We start from the raw sequence: 22,461 nt of genomic DNA on the forward strand, positions 1-22,461 counted from the left end.
TAATTTTTGATTGCAGTACCACTCTGCATTTTCAATGACAAATTAAAAAAAGTTAAGAAATATGTGCCACCTAGAAAGGTCAATCTGTCAGTGACGTGACAAGTTACTTATTCCATACTCATTAATACAAATATAAAATTGGCTAGGAAAGAATACATTTATTTTCTGGACCATCATCTCCTCATATATATTACTCACTATTACTCACTAACTCCAAAAAGGAGACTTTTTTTTTGTAACAAAAGCTTTTATTTTATCACTTCAAAAAAACCCCCACAGATTATTAAACACATGCAAGCACCCACTTTTCAATAGTTTAAAAGGAAGGCTATTAAACACCTCTGTATTGTTTGACTTGGTGAGAACAGCCAATTCCCTTCAAGTATCACTTGCAGAAGTTACACAACTGCCACAGAACCTAGCTGCAAGGGGGACCATTCCTAATCAACAAATATTTAACAAAGTCAAAAAATCTTTGTTTCATAATGCAACACAGCAGTATATCCTAAGAAATACTTTCTTACTTCTCTTTCAATTCTTCTGCTGTACCCTTGTCTGGAAACATTGAGGAAATGGCTTCAAATATCTTGTCAGAAGGAAATCTCCGAGGTGGGTGGCTTTCTTTCTCTGTCAAAGAAGCAAAACATTTGGAAAACAAACAAACAAAAAATATATTTCTGCTCCTTTGCTACTTCAAGGAGGTGTTCAGAGAAAGGGGGACTTCGCCAAAATCCTAATAAAAAAAAGAAGCAAAGGTTTTTATTTCTAAATTACAGCCAACTTAAACTGCATTAAGTGATCTTTCCTGCTGAGAGAACTCTACTAGTAAAATTTGGAGAAACCATTATTTCACCAGCAGATGGAGATGGCAATTCAGAACTCTGCCTACTTTAGAATAATGATATTTGATTTTCTGAGGAGTACCAAAGCATTTATTAGACAGACACCCGACTGATTTTTGGTGCATTTGACTGCCTCCGTATGCAGATAAACAAAAATTGGCAAAAGCACCTTTTGTAGTATTCTCTTTAAAACTCTTGAACTAAATGGCAAAGGAAATGATGAAGAAAATGATGCTACTTTATACCTGAAAACTATCAAGTAGAAGGGTTTGAACAAATTTATTGAGTGATTAAAGAAAAGTGTTTTTTGGTTTTAATTTTTAAAGTCTGCAGACAGACATACCCATCCTGTTACCTTCCCGATCTTTTTGCTTGTCATCTCTTTCATCAGGATTGTCATCTCCATCATCATCATCTTCATCATCACTATATTGACCAAGTGCATTGACCAGCTCAACAAATATTTCATCATTGATAAATCCACATTCTGAAATTCAGCAAAATTGGGAGTGAACAGAAAAGCGCAAGGTGTATATGAAGTATTTTTAATCCTCTCTACCCTTGAATTAAATTATGGCAAATGCTGCGATTTATGAAAAACAATTTTGTATTTTTTCCCCTCTTAGTTTCAATGTATGAACTGAGAAGAGTTAAAAATACTTAGTATTTCTTTCTTAGACTAACAACTGGGAAGGGGAGAAGGAAACTTGTTGAAATTTTTTTTTCCCCCAACTCCCTGTGCTTCATACTGGTAGACATAATAAATCTCTCTTCCTTGGAAGATAAAAAAATTACTTACTAGCTAGACTATTTAAGAGATTTTATGCCAGAATCCCAATTCCAACATGGTTGGGTTAAGCCAGCCTGGCAATGCATGCAAACAGTCTATGAAGCTATCTTGGACAGCTAGGGAATCTTCAGAGAGATTTTTGGTTGGTAGTTCCATAGCATCCGCTTCCCCACTTACAGACCCCACTGGCAACATGATAAAAAAAGAATACAGTTATATATTAAAAAAAAAATCAAGAGAAAACTGAAGGATACAATGCTGCATATATCTGCTTATTAGCTTATATTCTGCTGTGAAATTCAGAGGGCAGTACAGACAGACAATAAGGCATTTCTGCAGAGAGGAAAACTGTAGTTAGCGTTGACAGAGACTGCTGTTATTTTTCAAAAAATAACCATGAACTGTGTTGGGAACTGTAGTCCTTATCACCATCCTTTTGAACCTAGACTGTTGTGAAGTTGTAGTTTGACATTAGTCAAACTACAACTTGAAGGAAGCTAATAGTTTTATTCCTATGTAGTCAATGAAAACAGGCAGGTACTTCATTTGGATGTTTTAAACAGAACTCTTAATATACACACACAGGTTAGTATGAATTTCTCTCCCAAAAGTGCAGTTGCAGAGCTAGTTTACAATTCTGACTCTGATATGGGAATGCTTCTGGATTACAGATTCCCAAAGCATTTACATTTAATTACAGTCACACAAGAATACTAGTTATTGGGAGACTAAAAAACTGTCTTTCTACTTTCAATATATAGTTCTGAAGGACCCATAATAACAGTAATTGCCATCATAAACTTGGGACTCAAGACGGTGAAACGAGATTAATTTTAAAGCTAGACTCATTTAATAATAAATTAAATCGATAATAGAAGACATTTACTAGTAATGTCACCATTTTGACATAACCAGTTCTCTGACAAGGATGTCAGCAATCAGTAAATCTATAAAAATATCCAAAGGCAAAACCCCATGAAACATTTCATGTTCCTCATGAAATATAAAGGCACCAGTTATTCTGAGGACATTAACAAGACTGGTGTAGGACCGAGTAGCATTTATTATTGAATTGCAGGCTTAACCTTCATGAGTGGCACACAATGTACTCAAAAATGTAGTTCTCTTTCTCAGTCACTCCAGCATTAACAGGAATATAGTCAATTTTAAGAAATTATTCCCGGGGGGGGGGGGGCACACACAGGTAACGTTTCTGTGAAGGGGGAGGCAGAATAGTCAGAGAAACCTTTACAACTGTGAAGTTCAGGCTTGTATAAGCCAGTTCTGAATGGGCACATAGAGCAAGTGAAAGGTTGCTACTTCACTGAGACTTCAGCAAACTAAGAGACAGATGACATCGCGTGTAGTCCAGCTCCCACACAGAATAAGAGGTAAATTACATCTAAGAACACATATATATAGTGTACCAACAGAAGGATACAACTTTGCCCTATAAGCTGACTTACAGAAAGGAGGTTTTTAAATAGCTAATAATGTCCTTAAAGGAAAAAAAAAGAAACACAAAACCCACAAGAGGTTATTCTATCGAATCACATTCTCAAGTGTTGTCATTATCAGAGTTTTGCATAATTCTCCTGCCACTTTCTGCTAGGCAGGACACACGTAGGGACATTACACTATTATATTCCAAAGCTCTGAGCATAAAGTTGAAGACCAAGAACTTCTCCAAGTTGCACCTAAGCATTATGATGAATCACTGTATGGTCTAGGGAAAAAGTTAATGTGTTTAATTTCTCCGTACTACTACTATAACACTTTGCACTCTTACGAAAATGCAAAGCAATATATTTAAATAAGGAAGTCTGTTATACCCAATGTTAACACAATGTAGGGATTCTAGAGATTACTGTAACAGTCAAGCATTAGGCCTTAACAAGCAACACTGACAACAATTATTTATGTAGGAAGAAGTGATTAGTATACCTGAATGTTTGGGCTCACCTCTGTCTCCATGCACTTTCCCATCATAGTTCTTGATCAGTTCTTCAATAAAGGTACCATCCTGGTCAAGCACTTCATCTCCCATATATGGAATGTTATGTAAAACAGTTTCATCCTCTACCTAGTAACAACAGTTATAAGCAAACAATTTTAAATTGCGTTTTCAATCAACCATTTCTGCATTGCTATTTTCAAAATCTACAAGTGTCTAGCTACCACAATTTACTAACTGGCTTCACTGCTTTAGCACATTTACCATTAACTAGATAAATAAAACAAAACCCTCATCTTTGTTCAACAATTTTTGCACTAGTGGTGACTGGCTCAAGATACTGACACTAGCTCCTAACGTGAAGGTTAGCAGGGTGTTTCTACAAAGCTTCTACTATTGAAACACAGTAAGCTACCTAGCTTTGGGAAGCTTGCATTTGATAAGTTCATTCTCCCTTCCTTGGTTCTTTCCCACAGTAAATGCAATGGAAACCACCCCTTCATTTCTTTGCCAGAGATAAGAAAATATGATACAAAAAGACTCTAAATTCAAGCTGTCTAAACAGCAAGCACAGAAACATGCCTCACAATTTAATCTGAACTCCACTGTTCTTTTTTTTGTCTGCATACAGCCTAAATGTATTAATACTCCCATGTTTTATCAGTAGAATTTACAGACCTTGATACTCAGCTGTATCTTCCAATACTACAGAAAAACCTTCTATTGTTAAGAAAATAAATGTAAACTTTCCTGCTGATCATGATTCTGCAGCAGTGCAAAATATCCAAATACTGATGAATTGAAAGCAAGTAGAAAAATGTGTGGAAGAACTCTGTACATATACTGATAAAACTGGTTATTTAAATCACTTTGCTACAATTATTACTGTAATAACCAGTCAGCAAAGGTGATCATATACAAAATGATGTGACAAAGATTTGTAATAAGCTAAGCTTTTCAAATAAGTTAAATACCTACATCAGAAATCTAACGTTATGGCTTTTGCATACAGTGAAGCTGATCAGAAGAAAAGGCTATACTCAGTTGCTATATAAGAATGACCATTATGTGGGGGAGACTATTTCAGGATTAAGTTCTCTTTATTCCATAAGAATTACTGTTCTGCTACAGGTACATTGGTCGATTGCCTTACATAAAAACATTTATATCCCTCAGAAAACATTTCTCATTACACTAATTATATGCTTTCAAATAAATCTACATTTGTTAAATGCCATACAAGACAATTGGTCACCTGAATTAAATAAGCTTAGGGTCTCTTTACAGCAAGGTTTTAGAGATACTCAGGTTCACTGAGGACAGAGGTTTAGTTTGCAAAGTTACTTTTTACAATTTATTTATTTTATTTGGGGGAGCCTGTTTCTGATTATTACTGCCTTATTACTAATACCAAAAAGATAGGGAGAGTAACTGGCAACAGGTTTTTGCTGGTTTATTTCTAAAATTAACCCCTCCCTTTTCTCCATACATTTCTTCTCCCAGCACTTTTTTTAAACTTACCATAAAATTCTGTTGAAGAGGAGACCAAGAATACATTATAGGCACAGAAGCAACAGCATTGAGAGTCTTCAGTGGGATGACTTGTTTTGGAAAATCTATGTCACTGGTAACAGAGCACTGAAATAAGAGGTTGAAGTTACACTTACATAGCAACATCAGAAACAAAAAGGGTGGGTGGGGGGGGGGAAATCACAGAAGAACACTCTACAATGTACAAAATTCAAAGTGTTTGTCAAAATTAGCCATATCAGCTTTTGAAAAATGCATCAGATTTTTAGGGCATAATAGTAAGAACAGGTTTAGCAGGAAAAAAGACGCAAGAATTATTTCTATATCAATACCTTTGCTAATAGATCATGATGGTTTTTTCCACTTAATAATAAGTGGCTGTGATAGTATTTTACTCAGACTCTTCAACCTACAATACAAATTATGTTTGGTATCTCAAAACAGATTTAGTACCTGTTGCTTCTACACTGATGTTAGAGTATTTACTCAAGCCATCAGAGAGGCAACTGAATTCCCCTGGCTTCAGATCAATACACTGCAGAAATCATGTATTATTTATGTTAAAAAAAATTTTACTTTAATGCCAGCAAGACATCTTATGGAAATAAATCCTCCATATGTCTTGTTAATTCCCACCCTGTTTCCCCATTATTGTCTCCTTATATTTATCCTATCCTCAAACCTTTGATTATGCTCACTGCTTACAATGGAAAAATGAAAATTAACTCTTAATATGCAACTCTGGACACATCAATGAGTTTTTCAGCTACAGGACTTTTTTTTTTTTTTTTTTTTGAGATTCAGAGGTTTACGTAGCCTCCAAAAGATAAACATGCCATAGAAATACAGACAACTTCTAGGTTATTCTTGCATCTATTCAACAGTTAACAGACACAGATCAACTTTTCTCAAATACTTGGAGAGCGGTATGAAGAACTCTGAAAAAAAGTTATAAACAAAAGCAGACAGGAACATACAAAGCTAGGGAAAGTACAACAAAGAGGATTTGGAGGTAGGTAAAACAAAGTTTAGAACAGCTATCATAGCTACCTGAAAGGAAAAAAGGAAGTGGAGACAAAAGATCTTTCTCCTTTCCAGAAGGGAAAGATGAACAGAGCTTCACATTTCTAAAGAAATACACAAAGTAATGTAACAAACAGTATACAGAGACAGTACCTCGGTAGAATGACACAAGCTAGATTTATTTATTTTCTTTTTAATCTGCAGCAAGTGAAATTAGATTTCTGCTGTGTATATCAATACTCAAGACATCGTCCTATGCTAGTGCTTTATTCCTGTTTCAGGTTAATGTTTAATTTTCTAGCTAGCAGCCATCTAGTATATTTTTCATGTATTTTTAAAGAAAAATACAAAGGTAAAAAAATAATTACTTTTATCTTTGGAACTAGAAGTCTCAGGCTGACAAATGAGCTCTGACAAGATGACTTAAAGTGTTTGGTACTAAGTCTCAGTTACATTGCCCCATTGTTTTGGTACGGAACTCAGTTTAATACTTATTAGGCTAGCACAGGACATATTATGGTCTCTGGTTAATGCTGACTGGACTACTCATTGGAGAAAACCTGTCACCAGCAGTCTTCGCCAAACACATGAAGGCTCTCACAAAACCTTTCCATCAGGTCACTAAACTTCTAGCCAGTGTCCTATGCAATTCTGAAGAAATTCAGCATATTAAGAAAAAAAGATTTTAAGATAATCTTTTAAAACCCCCACTATTTCTTTGTCTTACTTCTCTCACTATAAATTATGGCAATCTTAAATCAAGCATTAGACTTCTGATTCATGAGACAGAGACTGGATTTGAATGCAGTAATTAGTGTGCTGTATCAATTCAGGCAGGAAATCAATTCAGGCAGGAAATTAACATAAAAGAATAGTGAATCAAGCTACAAAAAAAAAAAAAGAAAGGAATGGTGAGGAATGATCTTTTACTATCAAAAAAAGTGAAAATTGGATGTGCACCTGTATCAATTATTATCAGAAGTTCTGATCCTACAGTGCCATATAATAGGTACAGAGCTGTACACGAGTAATTGCATATTCAATCATGTTTAAAAGAAAACACTCAGGCAAAGGTCCTTGCCTGTTTGCATTTGAACATGCATGCACACAAATGCACCTCTGTGCCACACACACCCCCAGCTTCCCACTAAAGTTTTAGGAAAAGGAAAATCTGACAAATTTCCTTGAAGAGAAAGTGTTTTGTTTTGGTTTTTTTAACCTGTTCACAGTAAATTCTTTTCATTCTCATCGTACTCAAACGAGTTAGCTTTTCAGATTATTACACATGAAACATCCTCAGACTGGCTTAGTCTGGAGAAGTGCCTAAAGAGCAACTGAGAAAGACAATAAATTAACCGGGGCTGAATACAGAAAGTTGGAGTAGGCTTAAACCACTGCTCAAGCTACCAACATGAAAGCCAGTTTGGGTGCTCAAATTGCATCACAATCATGGAAGTGTTTTTCACAAATTTAGTGTCCAGTCTGCTTGTGCAACACAAGGGTCTATCAACTCAACTACCTCCTTTTAGAACCTCTGTGGTTAAATACCTTCAATATAAAGAAGACTTTGTCAAGTGGGTATGTTCACAGCTTTCATGTGCTTTAACTCAGTAAGAACCAAAGTAACTAATGTGTACCACTTGGGGTCAACTCCAATAGGAACAAGATTAAACTCCCAATATCAGTGAGACAAAACAATTTGATTAAAGGATGCTGAGGTATGATCCAAGTATTATCAGAAATAAAGAAGTTTCACTTTTGTGTGTTGTTCAAAGCTAGGTAGCCTGCTATGTATTTATTGCTTTCCAGAAGTCATATGATCAAAGTAAATAATAAATAAATTCTTTAAGAGACTTGTACAAAAAATATTTAGCTGCCAAGTCATGTCATGCTGGGAAATAAATAAATAAATAAATAAAGAACAGCCAACTTTCCAGTAATAAACCAAAAACGTGCTAACAACCTTGTAAGTGGAATTAGCACAACACATGTTAACCAACCTCCCTGGTCCCGCGCAATGAGCTCACAGAAGTCATGATGTGAACAGGCTGTATCCTACGTTGTTTCCATTCTTGATTTAAGATTTCAGTTCTTTCCAGTATCTTCTGACGATTAGAATTAAACATACTCTAAAAATTAATCACAATTGTAAACATTACAAATAAATCAAAGATTCTAAATTCACCTGCTAGCATCTTAAGGCATTATAACATTTACCAAAAAAATAAACAAAACCAGACAGGATAAAAAAAGTGCTAAAAACTCAACTGTCCAAATTTTGTTTAAATGTCAGTGAGGCTCAGTATAGTTCATTATCCCTTTCTTTGACTCAAACCATATTCTCATGTTTAGAGACTTAGAGGTTTAGCATGGAATTAAGTTCTAAATGGAATTAGAAAGAGTATGTGGCTAAAGAAGTTGCCATGCTTGCTCTCCACAGTCTCTTCTGATACTCAGCATGCCTGATGCAATCATATATCATGCCTGTTTATAGGATCACAGAGTTAAGACAAGTTTTCAGTATGTTAACAAAGTATTTAATGAAATTGTTATTGCAGGTGTTAACTGCAGGACAACTCATACTTCAGAAGAAAATAAGTTTTTGTATCATTTTTTAAGCAATAGAACCAAAAGTCAACATACCTTTACTTCATCTGCACGTCGGAACCTCTTGAGCTGCCTCAGTCTCATATATTCTGATTTCACACGTTTTCGCCAGCAAATTGGTCCCTTCTCAGATTTTTTTCCGGTTTGACCCATGATTATCCTACAAGAGACAATGTCATGTTAATATTACCAAATCTGATGTCGCTGCTTACAGAGGAAGTTAGAGCGAAGTTAAGTAGGATAGAGACATTCCTTTAATACCTTTCACATCTAATTCCTTTAATTCCTTTCAATCAGACACTTGCAGTACCATCACAACCCAACAAAACAAACAAAAAAAAAAAGTGATAGACACCGGAACACAGTAATTTTAATTACAAATCAGTGGGACCATTCACATTTGCTTTAAGCACTTCTAATGCGTCTACACAGAAAGGTACCTAACGGACTTGAAGCAGAACAAATAAGATTCCCACTGCAAAGATACACACTGGAATCCTTGCGAGCAGTCTCTTAAATTAACTTCTGGACAGCCATGTTCATGGCAGACAAATCTTTCCCTCCTCACAGGAGGGGTCCTCTTCAGTAAGATACCAATTCCTAGAATAGGCTTCTGGCGTTGATTTCAAGTGCAGAGAGGTACCCCAAGTACAGTCCTCCTACCTAGCCACTCAAGTATCAAAAAGTTCTAGAAATTCAGACAAAGAGTTTTGAAACAGGCAGCATAAGAGACCTCTCTCTTCTCAAGTATTCTACAAAAACCCAAACTGTACAGCTGACTGCGATCAGGACACTGATTCCACTTTTACTGATCACCCTCCTAGTAACAAGTGCTTCATTTTTATGTTACAGGACTGTCGGCAATGAAGTTGTATTTTTACATTATAATCCAAATGCATTGCTAGAATATGCCAATCTCCTCAGTATTTTTCAAAATCAAGGACCGCATGTTGCAACTATGCTGGCAACGACTATTTTGACAGCATCCTGAAACAAAACCCCTACATCGAAGACTGGCTTCCTCTCAAGAATTGCGCTGTAATAACCTACAGTATTTCAACTGAATAGCTTAAAACAGCATTCACAATAGCCATCATGAACTGAAAGGCTGAAATGTCCAGTTGCCCAAGAGTAATACATTCTCAAACAAGCATCATCAATTTGAGCAGAAACAATTCTAGCTCTTCTAATTATCAAGGTAGGTAAACATGAACAGAGGTGACTTCTTCAGGCTGGAATCAAATGCCAAGTGCTACCTCCCCTGCCCTGCACCACAGGTCCCCTGACAGTCATGAGTACAGCTTTATCCAAGTTATTGAAAGCTCTTCGCTGCTGTAGGCAGAGCTCTATTTTCAGCAGTTTCCTACAAGTCAGATTTGAGTTCTATCAGACTTTATGATGATTGGGGGAGGAAATCAATACAGAACCAGTTTATTCTCAATACTACACCTTCATTTACACTGAACACATTTACACTGAAGAAAAGGTAATAGTCTACGAGAGCCTGCCACCCATTTTTATGCAAGACATTAAATCATATTTTGTAAAAAAAATTGTTGGGTTTTTAGATTTAGAATGAAAATGAATCAACAAACAAATGACAGAATTGCTGACCCAAATCATGGGAAGCATCCTTTGAGGAAAAAAGGCACAGCATATATATAAGTTTCACATAATGCCCAAAGCATGTGACTAGACAGAGGGGGAGGACAGAGAACCAGCAGGGGGAGGTGAATCTAGAGCAAAGTGTCAAACACAGTTGCTCTGCTTCCACGCCTCAAGGCAGCGAGTAGAATCCACCTGTATCTCATTTACCACAACACCAGTGGTTACAAGAAATTAAAAAAAAATCCCAGACCATTCATGTTAGAGCATAGTAAAGAGAATCAGTGATTCAAAGTGCACTATGATATTGATTAGAGGACAGCATAAAAGCATTATGAAGTACAGAAAATGCATTGTATTATATGCTAAACTACGCAAAGCAAAAATATGGAAAAACATCCCATTAACTGGAAACAAATTAGACATAGAATAAGTATCATTAAATAACAGAAAGACAGAATCTCAACTTGTGAGTAATACAGAATGTCAAAATCACCTCAGTTAAGGTTCAGCCAAAAGACATGGAAAAAATACCACTGAATTCAAAAGATAAATGAAAGCTCAGCTGACAATACTGAGGTAGCATATCCCATAAAAACAAAACACAGATTATCTTTACTCATTCTAATACTGCATCAACCACAGCCCTTCTTATTCTAGTTTCCTGGAGAATAACAAATGACTGAGGCTTAAAAAAAAGCTTTCTTAACTAAAATCAAATTGCCAGATAAGTTCTGCTCATCAAAAGCAGATCTATATGGAAATCATATATAATTAGATTAAAAATAACAGCAAAACAAACAAACAAAAACCACCAGAACTCCCATCTTTCTTTCATACAACTGAAATACAGCCCCCAGAAGACCCCACAAACAAGGATTTAAGACCCGAGAGAAATGTATCCCCATAGAATAAACAAATCCAATCTATTAAATTTTTCAGTAATGAATTATCATTGTTACCGGTTGTATTAAAATGGTAAGAAAAATAATACTTCACAAGATGATAAATACTTCCTTTTGAAACAGCATAACTTCTGCACACTCAGGTCATTCATCCGAAAACAAATAGGACTTACAAGAACACTCTCCTCTTACACTAGTTTCAAGCTGCTATCTGGGACACAACATAGACAACAATTTAATGTTCACTGCACCAACTAACTCATAGAAAATTTTAAAATGCACTGTTGCCTATGTCAAGTTATAGCAAGAAAATGTTCTTCTAGATAAAGTAGTAATATTAATGTGCAACAGTCAGTGGGATACACATAGTGCATTAAGTCAAATATGTATAAACAAATTAGAAACAGCCTCTTAAATGGCAAGTTGGTAATAGGAGAAAAAGCACTGAGTGGAAAGGAAACATATGCATGTATAGGTTATAGAAAAATTATAGCTAAGAAAAAAAGCAAAGTGTTCTGGATACATGTTTGTAAAATATTAATTTTGAAAATCCCTGAAAATTTATTAATGAATTCTGATTTTGAGCAGCAGTTTTTCAAACCAAGTAAACTGTATTTGTATGCTTCTGGGCAGCTGAACATCACTAAAGTAGAATTACAGTGTTGTTAACACATGTACTGGGTAAGAGGTAATCATTTTTCTGTCCCTAATCTCAGAAGAAAGTATGGGGGGAAAAAAAAAAAAACCAAGGTGGGGGCAGGGAGAGACCACCTTATTCATAGCCAAGAGAGTTAATTCTCACAGTGCAATTGATCCATCATCTTCACATTAGGACTATAGCTAAATGCCACTGACAATTTTTAATGTCAATTCAAAGGTTGCCCCAAAAACTATACATTTAAGAAACTAAACCTGAGAAACTGGGATAAGAAGCTTCATAGGCAAGGACCATCCACCCTAGGTCAGGGCTGAGGGAGCAAAAAATGAGACAGAAAGATGAACTCTTACAGAAGGGTGCTGGTAATACCTCCATCCCTGAAAGGAAAAGTAATTTGGAGAATTAAAAGACTTCAGGGAAACATCAACATAAACTCAATCTCTGGGGCAAACTCAGGATTGTAGATGCTGTCTCAAGCCTACTATTGTTCCACTTGCACTAGTACCTATGTGTAAGAAAAACCTTTCCCAAATCACTTTCTTCCACCATTTCTGCTGTTCACATTTGTAAATACTCTGAGCTGTAACAAACTACACAGTTTTCACTTTGCTAAACAAGAAAAAAGCCTATACATTTTCATTAAATTATGTTGTATGGGATTTGCAGCTAGGATTGCAGAGCAGAAAAGCTAGTGAATTTTAAGATCAATTTGTCAGAACTAGTCAACTTTTCATATAAAGTTTCAGAATATTCCCTACAGCAGCACAAGTGGCACAAGCTAAATACCATCTGTCTAAGAATAGTTAAGCCTGTCTTAAGAAGACAGCATAATGTTAAACAGTTTCCATTTAATAAATAAAAGCATGATACTGGATTGTCTTAGTGCAATGGTCTGATTGTGAGAGCCCCTAGGCCATGTCCCTCTTCTCTGTCCCCATTTCCCCTTCTGAATCCTGCGAGCTGTTTCTATTGTTTTAAAATCTTTCCCATTTTTTCATCCTCTACGCATGAAGGGCCTACATAAACCATCTAACTGCTACAGATACCAGTCCCGAGAACTTTTATCCAAAAGAAAGAAAGTACGTAGCAGTCAACTCAGTCATTTATGGGCAGATTATCTCATTTCCAAAACAGATACAAAAAAGCATGCATAACTCTAAAGCAGTTACACTGTTTCTAGAGCAAGCTCATCTCCCAAAGCGCAGAATGACTTCCATGCAGAACCTGAGCTAACCTTGCCAGATCTTACCTGGCATCACACTAAGGAGGGAAACCTTGCCATAACTCCCTGCACCCTCTTTGCAGAAGAGGGAACACTGGGAAACATGGTAAGAGTTCCCAAGCGATTCTAGTGTCAACCTAGTACAGCCACAGACAGACGGACTGTCTCATTCCAGACTGGGCAATCACCCCAATGCCACAGCAAACAAGGAGATGCATGTGCCGCGCCTAAATGCGAAGGCTTAATACCTTGGGTCCCAAGCTGCACTTAACCCAGCCAGCCCTCCTGGAGAACAGCACTGCAGAACTGAAGTGACCCCACACTGCCTATTCCATACTTACAGCTGAGCATCGCTACACTCTGCTCGCCAGCTCTCATACCACCCATATTTTTCCATTACTCGTAACATTGCAGTTACCCAATTCCCTAAGCTATAGAGTATACTCATGCACAGTACACCTAAGTGCATGGGTAGAACTGGACATTAGATAATTATACTAATGAGAGGACCAATGTCATTCTAAACAGACCACCACCAAATACAAGAAAAATAACAAAACTAACACCTCTTTTTGACCAATAAGGAGTCTGAGCTATGGTATTAGGAACAAGACATACTAAACCCACCTAAACACTGATTTTAAAAAAAACATACAAGAAAACAAAAACAAACACCTAGCTATTCTTATCAGTTTCTACTCATGCTTGCATAGCTGGAAATGAAAAACAACAAAAAACGGCAGTGTCCTGGAGCAAATACGTTTGTGTTTTAAATAAACTCTGCTGAGTATTTCATAATGAAGTTATGTACATAAGATCTGCATTCTTTGCAATGTTTTAAAGAAAATTCATGCCTATAAGCTTAAATCAGCCAATACTTACTTTCAGCAGCCAAAGTGCGTCCAATATATCTAGAATTCACAATGAGAGACAAAGACGTGTAGAACAATTTCAGCTCAAATTGTTCCTGTTTTGCCTACAGTATATAGAAATAGCCTTATTTAAAGAAAACGTCCTATTTTTCTTCGATCATTTTGGCAATATCCATCAGTGACAGACAAGCACACAGATAATTCTCTAAATTAGGCAGTCTATTCAAGCAGTCATACTGCTGTCAAAGACTATATTTAAGCTCCTCTGGCTACCCTGCCAAATTTCAGGGAAAAAAAATTAATTAAAATTTTCGAACTGGAAAGCATGGGAGAACAAATGAGGGGGCCTGCCCTTTTAAAAGAACGTTATTAGTTTGTAATTGTGCTTAATGTTACACAATATTTTAAACTGTAATGATATTACATTATCTTCCCTTTACTCAGGATTTCTGTTTGGAGATATTTATGAATTAAAACATACTGTGTACAGTATAACTTCTCAGTTCTTTTTTGTGAATTAATCTACACTCAAAAGGTTATTCATATACTTCAAATATATGCATACACTGATACAATACTGAACTTAAGAGTACTGTTAAACAACAGTTGTGGGCGGGGCCAGGGAGGGTGAGGATGGGTGAGAATATAAAACCCAACAGAGAAACTGCATATGCAACCTGATGCAAACGGAATAATAAAATAAGTCATCATGTTTTTTGTTGCCTAGAGTAATGAAAGAGTAATGAAGGAATAAAATAATTCAGGTATGGGGCAGGGGCAGGTGGGGGGGGAAGTACTAATTCTACATCCCATAGAGCCAAATGCAAATGCTTTCACATTTGCTTCTCAGAACCTCGAGCTCTAAAGGAATGTATTTAACTGCACAGCCCTGCTCAATGAACTACACCACACTGCTTCTCGACCTCTTCTACCTCGCCATTAGCATGCTCACAGCCCTATGAATACTGATGTACTTCCACTAAGTTCTCTGGACTGGATGCACTGGTAAGCTCAAAACATGTATCTGAGCTGGCTTCATGAACCGTCACTTCAGATACCATAAATTTATTAATTTAGATTCAATACTACATAATGAAGATAGTCACCCAAGTAATTTCTTCAGCAGCGATAGCATCTTACAATCATCCCATCCTTCCCAACTCTTTATTCTCACCCCAATACTGCCCACTGATCTGCAGCCATTCTTCTCAAAGGGATGCATGGCAAGCTGGATTAAACTGACCAATGATAAATAAAAGCTCACTTTTGTGATTGATTGTTTTCTGACACACAGATCAGTTTGATGATCCCATCCACAACTGTGGCTTCCTGTGCACAACTATAAAGCAGGAAGGAATTGTTAGGAACTCAGACCAACACTGAGGAAAAACTAGTGCAAGCAATTACACCACAAAACAGGCACTGGTTTTATACATCAATTTGCACTGGAGTGGCAGGCATGCTCTTTAACTGTAAGCTGTTATCAGATCCAGACAGCATACAGGTCTCTCAGCCTGAGCATACGCAATCTTACTAATGGACAAATTATTATACATTAAACCCTGAAGTCACCATTTAACTTCTTCAAGCATCTACAAACCTTGGGGTTAAAAAAAAAAAACAAACAAAAAACAAAAACAACAACAAAAGTCAACCACACCCTACCACACCCTTCTATGCTTTCTCTCAAACTAAAAAAATTTTTGCTTGCACAGCAGAATTTAGGACAACTTTTATGTTCAACTCAAAAAGCAGAATTTTAGCAACAGAAGGAATTAACAAGATTTTTCCATAAGCCTGCAAAAAATTCAATACTTGCTAGAAAAACAAACAAAAACAAAAATACATTTCAAGTATCAAAAATCAATGCATTAAGCTTAGACCTAAAGTTGTTAACTTTCCAAAACCACCTCATAAAAAAAACTCAAATGATCTTTCATGTTACAGGATTTTACACAGCACAATACAACAAAATGATTGTTCAACTGCAGCTAAGTATTTTTCAGCTATGTTAAACTAAACTTTATTACTTAGAAACTCTTGGAAATTTACTTTTAGTATTTTACTTCACGCACCCTAAATGCAAAACAAGACAATACTCTCTATGAACCTATCCTAAACCTTTCCAGAGTAAGCAGTTTCCAGTAGACTCTTATTACAATTATCAAGCACCTGAAAATAAACTATCAATAAAACACATACATATTGCCAGACTTCAAAAAAACTAACTTGAAAGTTAATTACAAATTAATGCTGTAATCTGCCAGAACTGTCTCCTTCATTTATACCAAACTTTTGTTAACAGCACAGAGAGATTAATCAAAAAAAATATGGTCAAGAAACAGTATTACTCTCTTGGGCTAAGTAAGAAAAATTGTTCACTGCCGTGATTTCAGAGCTGCTAACTATTTCCACATTAAGTCATGCAAGCTGCAGGGGCGGGGGGAAGAATGACACTCCCAGCACTTCAAAAGGCTTTTTACCTATGCTATCAGCAGACACAAAAAAAATATACCTAGAAGTTTTGTAGTTACTTGCTACTCTAATTTCTGGATTTTCTAAAGCAAAACAAAACATGGTTTTCTTTCAAACTTATCTATGAAAAATAGCACACTCTCATTTCCATGGGAAGAAAAATACTCCCAAGGCCACTGTCAGCTTAGGTATTTCAGATACCAAACCAGACCAACTAACAAAAATCTCTAGGTCTGAAATACAGCAACATAGGAAAGATTAACATAGTTTATTAATAAAATTTCACTACAAAAACAACTACAGATATTTACTGTTTTACAGAATTAGTCACAGAAAAATTGATGGGAGTAAACTGTAGTGTGTTTTTTTACTATTCTATATTACAGAAATGTGGTATTTTAAGTTTACAGTGCAGTTCAACATATTTTTAATCAAGAAATACCTAAAAATACTTATCTATTAAGATTTACATCATGTTGTTATTCCATATGCTGAAGTTCTGTATCATTAAAGGATGTTTAAATTTAGAGAGAGAACTTACATCAAATGCTACCATCAGTTCAACTACCTTCCTCAAATGCTATTTGGTGTCAGTTTTACCTGGAAAAGACATCATCTGTCTGCTTTATCAGTGGCCCCTGATCACTCATTTCCACCTCTACTCAGGCTTCTCTACTGTGAGAGCTTAAGTGCTTATGATTCTGTTAATCAAACTAGGTCAGAAAAAAAATCTGTCTGAACAGCCCAGAAAATAAACACACTTAGTTTTTAAATACAATTTTTCAACAAAATCAGCTCCACAAGCTGGTTTGTTCAGCAGCCACATGAATTCTTGAATCAACACAAGTGAAGGGGGGGCAACACTGGGGCAGAAACAAGAGGCAAAGAACTGAAATTGGAGAGGGCAGCAGTTTAGGCTTCAACAGAAGTGTTTGTCGAGCCGTGTCGTCTCTCTGCCACTCAGTTTTACCAGTATAGAAAAATTCTTAACAACCAGAAACAGGAAACATTTACTAAGCCATCCATGCCAGCTGTGCCATTCTCTGGGCAGATAAATGCCAACAGGCTTGTATTGGCCTATAAAGGCTTAACTCTATCGGGCTCTGTTTGGCAGTATCTAAAAGAAATTGATCAGTTTATGAACTGATCTAAGCAGGTAACTCCAAACAGCTCATCTGTCCTTCCTCACTCTGACAGGCTTCAGTGCTTGTGCATGACGTAGGTTAATAAAACACGCATAATCAACTCTAACAAGATTCCATGTTCTGCAAGAATGTTCTTAATTACTCAAGAGATGGAAACTGTTATACAAGCTATTGTCAAAGACAAAACTATTAATTTTAACGAATTTGATGTAAGGAGGAGAACCATCAACAGCCTCAGATGTACCAATTCCATAACCCCAAACCAAGGAGTAATATCTGTGTGTGAAAGCAAATGTCCAAATCACAGAATATTTCCTCTTCCTCCCCCTCAAGTTAGCAGAAAAACCCTGGCTTCCAAGTAGAATTAGAAGCCTGTGTTTTAATTGCAGTGTGGATAACAACCACATCCAAGACATTTTACCGTCAGCCCTAACACCAATACAGGCTGATGATAGCTGTAGGCTTTCCAAGTAATACAGCAGCGCCAAAAGCAGAAGGTCTGCTGCTATAAATAGGCATGCTTTTATTATGAACAGTCTCATCACCATTAAGGTATTATTGTGATAGTTAGTTATTTGCAATTACTATTTGCAACACTAAAATACATTTCAGTTAGTGGAATCCCTTCAAAATTACCAGTCTGTCACTACAATATTGTGGGGTTTTTTATGTACCAACAACTTAAAATTTTTGCCTCCACTGGAACAGAGTTGTCAAATTCAAGGCCAGTGCACTCTCTCCTCCCTGACATAATCAATGTTTACTAGCGTATTAACAGTTACCTAACAGAATTTAACTTTGAAGAACAACATTTCAACTTAACCAAAACTAAGCAGCACATTCACTTACCTATATGCTTTTAGAAGCTGATGACAAATGCATCCTAATGTACTTCTCAACTAGGACTGGGAAAGGAAGTGGGATCTTAAAATGGCATACATTTCCTCTCTTCATCATCTGTCTACACTACTTCAGCATCTCAGATAGAATTTACATGGCAAATATGATAGTTACATCAAATCAGATCTTTTCTGCACTCAAAAGAAGCATAGTTTCCTAACTGGACCAAAATTGCTCATGCTGGCCTGATAAGCACCCAAACCAGCAGGGAAGAAGAACAACCACGCAACCAGGGTCAAGGGAAAGGAGCAAAGCCTCTCCCTGCCAATGTCAGCAAACCGTTAGAGCATATCATCCACTTGCCTTACACTAAAACACTTACCTTCCATACCATGTGAAACATACTATTCACACTGTGTAATTTTTTTTCTTTACAAGACTTTGCACAATCAAAGCAGTTAATGTGGCAAACTACTCCTGCGCGAGTAGCTTTCAAGAAGCGCGTTTCCTGCTATCTCTAGATCAACTAAAGATTGCTCTGAAAAGATGTAGTGAGTGGCAAAACAACAGCAGGAACCATTTGTAACTTGTCTACATTAGTTGCCAGTGCAAGACAAATATAGATGTCTAACAAACGAAAAGCTAGTATAGGTTTGTTCAATTTGGTTCCGCCTCATGCATCCCACTACAGCCATTCACAACTGCATATATTCAAATCAATGGTTAACAAATGGTTATTTTCCATTTCCTATTATTAGTACAAGTCTAAGGCTTCAAAGCATGTTCTATTTATTCTTAACAAAGTTATTTAAGAATACTACATGTAGGCTCCCAAACTCCTAAACAGACTCTTTAAAACATGTGTCTGTTTCTGGGCCTTATCAAAATTGGATGAGTCACTTCAAGAATTTCAACCAATACATAAAAGAATTAATTCCCTGAACAGCATGCTTTCTTACACAAATCAGAGCTAAACCCGGACGATCACAGAAGTTGAGCACTATTCTAGCCCTTCTACCGAGACATGCTAATCTATGTTAAATCAAAGTACAAGAGGCAATAGACAAGACTCAGCAAGGGATTTCATTTCAATATAGGGAGAAAATTCTTCACAGTGAGTGTGGTCTAGCATAGGAATGCATTAAGCAAAGAGGTGCTAGAATCTTGAAAACATTTTAAAAGTGGTCTGGAAAAGACAATTTCAGCGTTGGCCTTGCCTGAGCAGGAGACTGGATCAGATGACCTCTAGATGCACCTGCCAACCTAATCTATTCTACAAGTCAATACAACTCTGAACTGGGCCCACCATCTCAAAACCAAGGACCATGCTATTTTTAAAGCTGATACAATGGAGTTTGCTTGCCTTTTAAATTCCAGTTTAATATTTCAGAAGATGAAAACAATCACCACTGCATTCTAAAATTCTTGGTATTTCAATCCGCTACAGGTACAATTTGGAAAACAACACTACTATTAAGGGAACAATAATTTGTGAATTAAAATGCTTAAGAGCTTAATCAGACTGAACTCTTTAGTTTGGTATGTAATCACTGATTGTTCTAATCAGTTGAAACATTTGTTATGTTACAGTCTCCTTTAACAACTCCATCAACTAGTTAGTTCACACACTCCTTCCCCCTACTATCCAGTGTGTTTGTTCATTTGAAAGAGGCCTTCTCTGCTTAACAGTACAGTTGGAGCCTTCAGTTCTATCTCTTAGAAATCATAATTAAAAAAGACAGATCGGAAAGCTCTTCACTAATTAAGAATGTAGTCTAACTAGAGTGCTACATCTCCCCATAAACTTACCATTATGTTTAAAATAAAATAAAAAAAAAAAACATTAAAGGGATTTTTTTTCAAATTAGTTGTCTTCTTATCCTAATAGGGTTCTGCTTCTCTTAATAGGCCAACCTTTGTGCCTTTGAAGCATCACTTTTCAGACCTTTTACTTTCTGTCATTTAAGTGACTACAGCTTTACCTTGCACTTGGTGTACTTAAGATCAGGAGCCTGATCTCTACCCTGGAACATTAAATGGTTGGTTGTTTTTTGGTTTGTTTTTTTTTGTTTTGTTTTGTTTTTCCCCAAACTTCAATTTCACTTTTTTTCATTAAGTCAACTTAAACACATTCTAGAAGATATCAGTAAGCAAGTCAAGTGGTACACATGTTCACAATAAGCAACTACCCTGTGACCTACTTCCCTGCAACTTGAAAGATGTGCCTCCTCAATTATTTCTTCCCAAGGACAATGGTTTTTGGGCCTTGTTACTATCCCAGCAGCTTCTTAAGTTAATAGCCCCCAGTTGATACTTCAAGGTATTCAAGATTACTGAGATGCTTTTCTGTATCTTTTGAGTAAGAATTTCAGCTTCTTTCAAAAGAGGCTTAAAAAAAAAAAAATCACCATTTTGTGGCAAATTCACACTTGGTCATCACATGCTATACCTTGATCAAGATGTCTATCACAAACAAAATACCTGTTAACACCCTTTTCCCTTACAGCTGTATGAACAGCTATCAGTGAACTAAGAGTACAGTTTCATGACATACTTAACCTAACCAAACTATTTATTTGTAGTAGTACTACTACCAAACTAACTTACTAACTGTAATGACTATATTTTTATTTGCAGTATTATTGCCCAAACTAAAACTAGTTGGAGTGGTTACAAAATTATGGTAACATAGGTAATACCTTGTATCTGAGCTAATCAATGTAATCAGAATTTCCTCTAAATGGCTGATTTTTAGCTTTCCTATGATAACAAGGCTGATGCATCCTTCTGCATACATCCTCTACAGTAACTTCTGATGCAAACTGCAAACATAAATCAAATGTGACATGGCTTACAGATAACTAAGTTATGTATGTTTTCTGTAACAGATTCATGAAGGACTGCAAGTGCCCTGGCAGTATGAAAAGCTGCAGTGTGAACTCACATTTTATAAAAAATAAAAAAATAAAAGAAATCAGGGAAGTCATGAAAACCAAAAACAATTACTAGGGAGAAACACCACTTAGGGCTGCAGACACTAATGTATCAACAGATAGCAGCAGATCCCTACCCAAGCAATGCCACTGCAGCTAACCACAATTCAGAAGACTCACTGCCATAGCTGCTCTCTGCTCCAGTACGTAACATAATTATATACACTACTTTACAGTAGCTACAATCCTGCATTGTACGCCTAGATGTTTCTAGGTAATGCTCCTATCTTAGATATTGGGAATTCTAACCTTCTGTCCAATTTCCAGATTTGGTAGGAGTCCTTGTTTTCCCTCCCCATACTTAACTCCTGACTTCTGCTTGCCTTGATCACATCTACCTTCCTTCATCAATTATTGTTTCTAGTCTGTTTTTAACAGTTAAATGAATCTCTTCAAACACAGCTTCTCATTACAGCCCAAACATACCAGACAAAAACTGTATGGAGGACCAGACGGCTTTGACTTTCAAGCGTCACCCCTACTTCATGCTGGCATTGCTACAAAAAGAAGAACTTTTACCTGCCACTTGTTCCTGCACCTGTGCTATCACTTCCCTCCTGACAGCATGAGCATTTTTGCAGCCAGACACTGACAGAAGCGAGGAAGTCTTCTAGCTGAAAATATCTAGCTACTTTTGACTGAAGCGAGCATCCAGCCACTCTGTCCCCACCTGAAGACACTGTGAACTATGGCCTTAGACATTCAACTTTCAGCTCCTTGTGAGAGTACTAAATGCCTAAGCCTGCAGATCAGTTTCTGGATGTGCTCAATTCATACTGAAACTCATACCACTTATTATTTGAAATGTTCATATCACATAGTAAATCAGAGCAGTTCAGTTACTGACACACAAGACAGGAGGGAAACAAGTCAACTCTAGGGCTCACAGAACTCACGTTTTCTTCAACCATGCTCCCCATCCGATTTAAAAAAAAAAAAAAAAATTAATTTGCCTCCCACGGTATTTTATTTCTTGCTTTCTCCCCTAACAGTTCATTCA

General features: G+C 36.5%; 1 protein-coding gene across 8 annotated transcripts in view; it reads right to left on the bottom strand.

Moving 5' to 3' along the window:
* Nucleotides 1-22,461, bottom strand: part of EZH2 (enhancer of zeste 2 polycomb repressive complex 2 subunit) — a 51,657-nt gene that overhangs the window by 20,474 nt on the left and 8,722 nt on the right. For 4 of the 8 annotated variants that reach the window (XM_075493737.1, XM_075493743.1, XM_075493736.1 and 1 more), the window contains exons 2-7: nucleotides 8,783-8,906; nucleotides 8,140-8,268; nucleotides 5,108-5,224; nucleotides 3,577-3,715; nucleotides 1,186-1,329; nucleotides 525-627 (exon numbers count right to left, since the gene is read on the bottom strand). In XM_075493737.1, coding sequence (XP_075349852.1) covers nucleotides 525-627; nucleotides 1,186-1,329; nucleotides 3,577-3,715; nucleotides 5,108-5,224; nucleotides 8,140-8,268; nucleotides 8,783-8,899 — 749 coding nt within the window. In that variant the 5' untranslated portion in view covers nucleotides 8,900-8,906. The remainder of the gene's footprint in view (nucleotides 1-524; nucleotides 628-1,185; nucleotides 1,330-3,576; nucleotides 3,716-5,107; nucleotides 5,225-8,139; nucleotides 8,269-8,782; nucleotides 8,907-22,461) is intronic. The other 4 variants (XM_075493739.1, XM_075493741.1, XM_075493742.1 and 1 more) reach the window with 4 other exon arrangements.

Source organism: Mycteria americana, chromosome 2 (genome assembly GCF_035582795.1).
Source record: "Mycteria americana isolate JAX WOST 10 ecotype Jacksonville Zoo and Gardens chromosome 2, USCA_MyAme_1.0, whole genome shotgun sequence".
NCBI lineage: Eukaryota > Metazoa > Chordata > Aves > Ciconiiformes > Ciconiidae > Mycteria > Mycteria americana.